The 6,193-nt window shown below is 28.1% G+C and overlaps 1 protein-coding gene across 2 annotated transcripts; it reads right to left on the bottom strand.

Moving 5' to 3' along the window:
* Nucleotides 1-3,098: 3,098 nt before the first annotated feature.
* LOC114168678 (serine protease, putative (Protein of unknown function, DUF538)) lies at nt 3,099-5,003 on the bottom strand. 2 transcript variants are annotated; one of them, XM_028053578.2, is made up of 2 exons: nt 4,362-4,970; nt 3,099-3,356 (listed from the first exon to the last, which is right to left on the bottom strand). In XM_028053578.2, the coding sequence occupies exons 1-2, from the start codon at nt 4,798-4,800 to the stop codon at nt 3,304-3,306; spliced, it is 492 nt and encodes a 163-aa protein (XP_027909379.1). In that variant the 5' UTR covers nt 4,801-4,970; the 3' UTR covers nt 3,099-3,303. The 2 variants fall into 2 exon arrangements, with proteins under 2 accessions (XP_027909379.1, XP_027909378.1); XM_028053577.2 differs by having other exon boundaries at nt 3,291-4,078; nt 4,362-5,003.
* Nucleotides 5,004-6,193: the final 1,190 nt, after the last annotated feature.

Here is a 6,193-nt window from a genome sequence, read left to right as displayed (position 1 = left end):
AATAATTTTTATAATTTTATTATAATTAATTTTTATTTATAATATTAATTTTAAAAAAATAGCTAAATAAAAAAATGTTAAATTAAACAAATAATCACATAATATTAAAAATAATTATTTTAATTTAAAAAATATTTAAAAGATAAAATTAAAAAATAAATGTGGATAATAAATAGAAGACTTTTCTTTTATATATAGATATAAATGTATAAATATTTTTTAGAATATCAAATATATAAAAAATTTAAATTTTAAAAAAATATATACTAATTATAAAAATTTTAAAAATTTTGGGGAGCCATACCCCTTAGGCATAGTGATGGTCCGCCGTTGTTTGCAACTCCAATGAGAGTGCAAGTTAATGGAGAATGTTTAAGGCACTTAGATACATATGCTTCATGCAGAAGTGACCATTGAAATTCTTCCAAACAGAGTCAACTGGACTTACAAAAATGCAAGAAGTCTAGTAACTGGTGTAGTTAGTTTTTAGGCATTTTCTGTTTGTATTTTCTGAGTAATTGTAAACCAGTATAGTTAGTTTGTTTAGGCAGGATTGCGAACTCTACATAAGACGAAAAACAGAGTTAGAGGAGTTCAGAGAGACACGCATAAATTCATCATTCACCTTTTTTTTTCTCAAGTTTCGTCACACTCTCTAGGCTAAGTTTGGGTATTCAATCCAGACTTTGGGGATTTATTTCATTTGTCTTGTGATGTGTAAGTTTCTAATATGTTTCACCATGCATTATTCAGTTCAATTCCACGAAATATTCTTCATTTGTCTTCATATTTTGTTAATTCTTTGAACAAAATCGTCAATGTTATTAGCTTTTTATTCTTGATAAATATCTTCACTTATTAAATTGATTTTGAGTGTGAAAATATATTTAAAATTAAAAAGAGTATACAATGACCGAATTAAATCAAATGAATACACAATTATCCTTGATTAAGTGAAAAAATCCATCGAGAATTTAAAACTAAAGCATTTTCTCTCTTGTTCTTCATTTTTTTCATCTTAGATTAATGATTTTTGTTTCCAAACAATTCATACATCAAATATTGTAATACTTTTGTTTAATATTTGGCTTTGCAATAGGTAATTTTACTATTAAGACAACATAATATGATTATAATATCTATACTATTATATAAATGAGATTTTTTTGGTGTACAATTCTTTTAAAATTTTATCTTTTAAATAATTGTTTCTTTTTAAAATTAAAATAATTATTTATAATAAAATTATTAAAACTATTTATATTTATTTTATAATTATGATTTATTAATTTTTATTATCATAATAAAGATAACACAAATACATATGTTTTCACTTGTTATAATAATTTTGATCCTAAAGCCAAATAACACCATAACAATACAATATTGTAGTATGATAAAGGTAACAAAGTAATTCCACCATTCATTTGTAGATCTCATACAATATTATAGTATCATAAATTAACATTATAGGATGTGATTCCACATACTATATACTAAAGTTGACTCTTTTTGTTTTTTCAAATGTGGTTTTTTTTCTTTGTATGTACATTTTTTTTTTCAAATATGTAATCTTTTCTATAACCTTCATTTTTATTCTCATAGAGAATGTCAATCTTCTAAATTGACTTATTAAAATAATCTAAAATTTTAATATTATTTAAAGCTCCTTTTAAATATAAATTGCAACAAAAAAACATTGAACACTAGTATTATTATATAAATTTAAAGTTTGAACATCAATGTAATATGTGGAACAGACAAAAAAAAGAATTATAAAATTGTCGTACATGTTAGTTCTCCATCAAAAACTTATTTTTGATTCTCCAAAACTTTTACATTATTTAGAAGTTGAAATTAATAACGATTTATACAAGTAATCTTTTTAATAATCTATCTTTTAAATAAAAATTGTATCATAAACATTGAAATTCAAACTAATAATTAAGCTTAATGATACCAACTTACTTTTAGAGTTTCATATTTCTCCTATTTTACTTTTTTGCCCCCCACAGACCTAATTTCCAAATTCCAATCTGGCAAACTCTATCTAAATAATAATAATAATAATCAAAGTGGTTAACTTTACACCGAACAGAAAAGCTAAACTCCAAATAAAAGCACTTATTATGGAAGAAATTGTAAGTGTGTGCCGTTACAATTCAATAACTCATGGTGCATCCAGCAAAGCAATCAAATTGCTTTATGCTGATTTTTGACTTCAAAGACCCAAATTAATTATATTTTTAAAAATATTTTAGTTGGTATTTTAAAATGATTTCTACATTGAAAAGAAATTAATATTTTTTCAATTTGATATATCACCTTGTTTTTTTTATCACAATTTTAGACATAACAAATGTTAAATATTATAAGGGGATTTCAATGCAACATCAACACTAGATCACCCAACCCCTTTTCAAAGAAACTTTTCTCCTTTTAGGTATCTCAAAGTTGAAGATTCTCCGGACATACAAAATTCAAGAGTGCAATCCAAACAATAAACTGCAAGTTTGGTTCAAAATCTTTAGAACTAGAAAATATTTTAATATAAATATGCTTAAGTTAATTTTTGGCCTTACTTTTTTTAATACAAATTATGCCTTTAAGTTAACTTAACTTCAATCCTTACAAAAGTTTAACGATCTTAGTTTTCATATTGTAAAAAATATGGTGTTTGAAATCTTGTCATGACTAAAATCACATTTTATATTAAAATATAAATGAAAAGAATATTAACTTTTTATATGGATTGCAATACATTTAACAATTCGAAATGTTTTGAGAGACGAAGAATATATTTCTTTCAAAGAATCATAATCAATTCTTCCAATCTGTTATTCCCTAAACAAACAAAAAGTAAGAACAAGAAAACCCAGTTGTGATATGAATGTGCCAGAAAGGCAAAAACGAAGGGGACAATTAACATATTCCAAATAACTTTTTCTACCCATTCTCGTTGGCAAGTTTCTTAGTCATTGCTTTGCCGATTCATAAACCTAGATTAGATCCTTTGCTTTGAAACTTATCATATCTTCTTCTTTTTTATCTCAAAACAGAACAACATAGCAAAAACAGGTGAATATAATGCACAAAAGTTAGAAGAAAAATTACAACTTGTAAATTTGATTACGACATCAGATTCCTTAGTTTTTTTTTTCTCTTTCTCTCTCTTCACATTTTTACATGCTCAACCTAAGCACCTACTCATTAACTATAGTTGCATTGCAAGGCTAAAATTATATAAACATGACATAGAAAAAGACAACAAGTGATGCCTGAAACACAGGGTGGCATCTTTTTCTACCTCAGGACCTCCAAACCTTTTTCCTTCCTCACATGATTCCTCAACCCACCTGCACAACCATACAGGCAGCCTCAACCACCAATTTTGCATATAAACAAAACAAAAATCAATCTTTTTAAGCCCTTGGAAATGCATGCAAATTTAAAAATAATGACAAAAAAAAACCCCAACAAGAAACAACAAAACGGATAAGATAATGAAATAATGAAATAATTAAATCGGTAATTAACCCCACCCATTGAACTTGCACTGCATATCCGGCCTAAAAATGTTACTGTGATGATGCAGGAGGCTCAGGAAACTGACATATAGTGTAGAATATTGTACTTTTTTTTTCTCTCTTTAAACATAGGAAAGTTCCTCTTAATTGTTTTTGTCTGTGGCATGTGAAATGGAAAAAGGTTGAATAGGATGTTCTTGTCTGAGACTCTTTTTTTGATGTTAGTGTGGTCATCGGGATGTGAAGACACCAGAGACAAACCCAGAGAAAGCAAATGAAAGTCGAAAGCCACTAAAAAATTAACAACAAATCTTCAAATTAATCCTTCAAAAAACCAGCTTTCTCCTAAATAATAAAACAAATTCTATTTAAACTACTAAAGTAGTTTCTTAACTACTGAAAGAAAAGTTAGTTTAGTTCCTGAATTTTACCGAAGTACTGTATTAGAATACTATTAGAGAAACAAAATTTGTTTCTTATAAAAAACTAAATACTATTGTACCTCGGAAAGTATTCAGTTTGTGAAACTGTGAGTGTATCTGTGAGAACAGCTGCTTATCAGACAAGAATAACATAAACCTCAATCAACACAAAAGGGCAAAGGAAATTTCAGTCTCTCACTCACACTCCCAAAAATGGTAAAAAAAAAAAAACGAAGGTAAAATCAGAAGGGCTAAACAGTATATTGATACGATCAAATAACTCAATTGCATGTAGAGTGAAGCAAGATTGTGCATATCTTGTATTTGGAGTTTAGTTTGAAAAAGGTAGTGGTAGATCTCAGTTAGAAAAAAAAAAAAAGAGGGTGACCCAATTGAGAGTAATTGAGTTTACCTTCGGGCTTGCAGTGAGGTGGATCTTCAAAGAGGGAGAGAGAGAGTTGTTTGTGGGCAAGGCCAATGTCAAAGAGTATCAACCCTGAAGAAGGGTCATTTACGATTATGTCCTTGACAGGGAGCCAGACAAAGAGTTCTTCTTGTTGGAGACCTTCAACTCCTATGAGGCTACCGTAGGTAAGGTTGGCAGTGACAACTTGCTCAAAGAGGACTCTGTTCTCGTACTTGGTCAAGCAAGGTGCGTCTAGGAACACTTCCAAGTGCCCATTTTGGGAGAAAGTGTAGGACTTTACCTCTTCTGGCAAGAGACCAGGGGGTAGTCCTTTGGAACGGAGAAGGTCATGGATGGAGGGAGAGGACGAGAAAGAGAGATAAAGTTGGAGAGAGAAAAAAACAAAGAGTGTGAAGAAGGGAGTGTTAAAGATTGGTGCTGCCATGGTGGTGGTTGCTTAGACCAAAAAGAGAAAAGAACATGAGGGGTTTATGTTAAGGTGGTTCTTTTGATGAGGCTGGAAAATGTAGAGACTGTTTAAGAAAAGGCTAGAGGCTGTGGAATGACAATGTTACCCTTGGTTGGTGACTTTGGTTGTCTTGTGTTTTCTTCCATGGCTTTTTAGGTTTGATTTGCAACCATATTTTTGTGTCATACTACTTAAACTATCTCAACTACATCTTAGGTTTCTTTGTTTTACGCTTATAAATGTAGTTGTTGGTCTTTGCTTCAATGTATGTTATAACTTATCTTTAAAGTCCCAAGCATTGTTAGTACATGCTCAAATAATTACCACCCTTAATTATTGCCCTTGCCCCAAACTAAAAGCAAAATACTACTTTCATCTCTACTACTATACTCTCCCATCACCTATAGCTAAAATTTCAATCTTAATTAATAATAATGCCATTAAAATATATCATGTTCTGTTTAAATTTTGTCATATACTAGTTATTATTAATACAATATCAGGTCCAAAATGTATTTTATTAAATAATTTTTTATTATTGATACCTAATTATTTAAAAAAGTTTTTTTTTTCAATATAAGTTTTAAGATTACACTAAGTTAGAACAATCTGAAGCATAGTCTAATTATTAGGAATACATGTGGTCTCTGGTTTTAAACTCAAATCAAGTTTGGAATATCATAGGCTCTAATGTATGATGTTCAAGCTATTAGGTATACGCAATGACAAAAATGATTATTTATTATTTTATTTTTGTTAAAAGGTATATCTACATCATGAGGCTAAAGAAAGAGACACAAGAGTAATATTTTCGATTTTTCGTTCCTTACTATAAAGAGTATCAATCTATATTATTTATTGTCACCATCTTCAGCTAACACCCCCTTTATTTGCATACATTTTTCTTTCCGTATTATAAGGAGTATCGATTTATATTATTTATTGTCACCGGCTCACCTTTTCATATATTTTATTATATAAATAATGTTAGGGATCTAAAAATAATTTAAAAGTTTTAAATCGAATAATAACGAAAAAGTTAAATCATATATAAAAAATGGTTATAAGTATTGATTTTTAATATTTTATTTTCATAGTAATATTATGTTTTTTTTAGATAACTTAGGGATGTCGAAATCAATTATTTATTTCAATGATTGGTTTAGATAGACAAAAACTAAAATACAACTCATATTTTAAAGAAAAACAGATACAAATTTAAATATGAATTAAAAATCTTACGTAATAAGAAAAAAATTAAATATAATTGAATTAGAAACATATAATGTAAAATCTTAGAAAGTAACATTTTAGCGTGATAGTAATTTAAAAATAATAAGACTTGAATATTTTAATATTAAAAGGTTTT

This window comes from Vigna unguiculata, chromosome 11, assembly GCF_037176805.1.
Source record: "Vigna unguiculata cultivar grain cowpea cultivar isolate G323 ecotype 2 chromosome 11, ASM3717680v1, whole genome shotgun sequence".
NCBI classification, from domain to species: domain Eukaryota; kingdom Viridiplantae; phylum Streptophyta; class Magnoliopsida; order Fabales; family Fabaceae; genus Vigna; species Vigna unguiculata.
The sequence above is the reverse complement of the archived record's forward strand: the minus strand, read 5'-3'. Positions and strand labels throughout refer to the sequence as shown.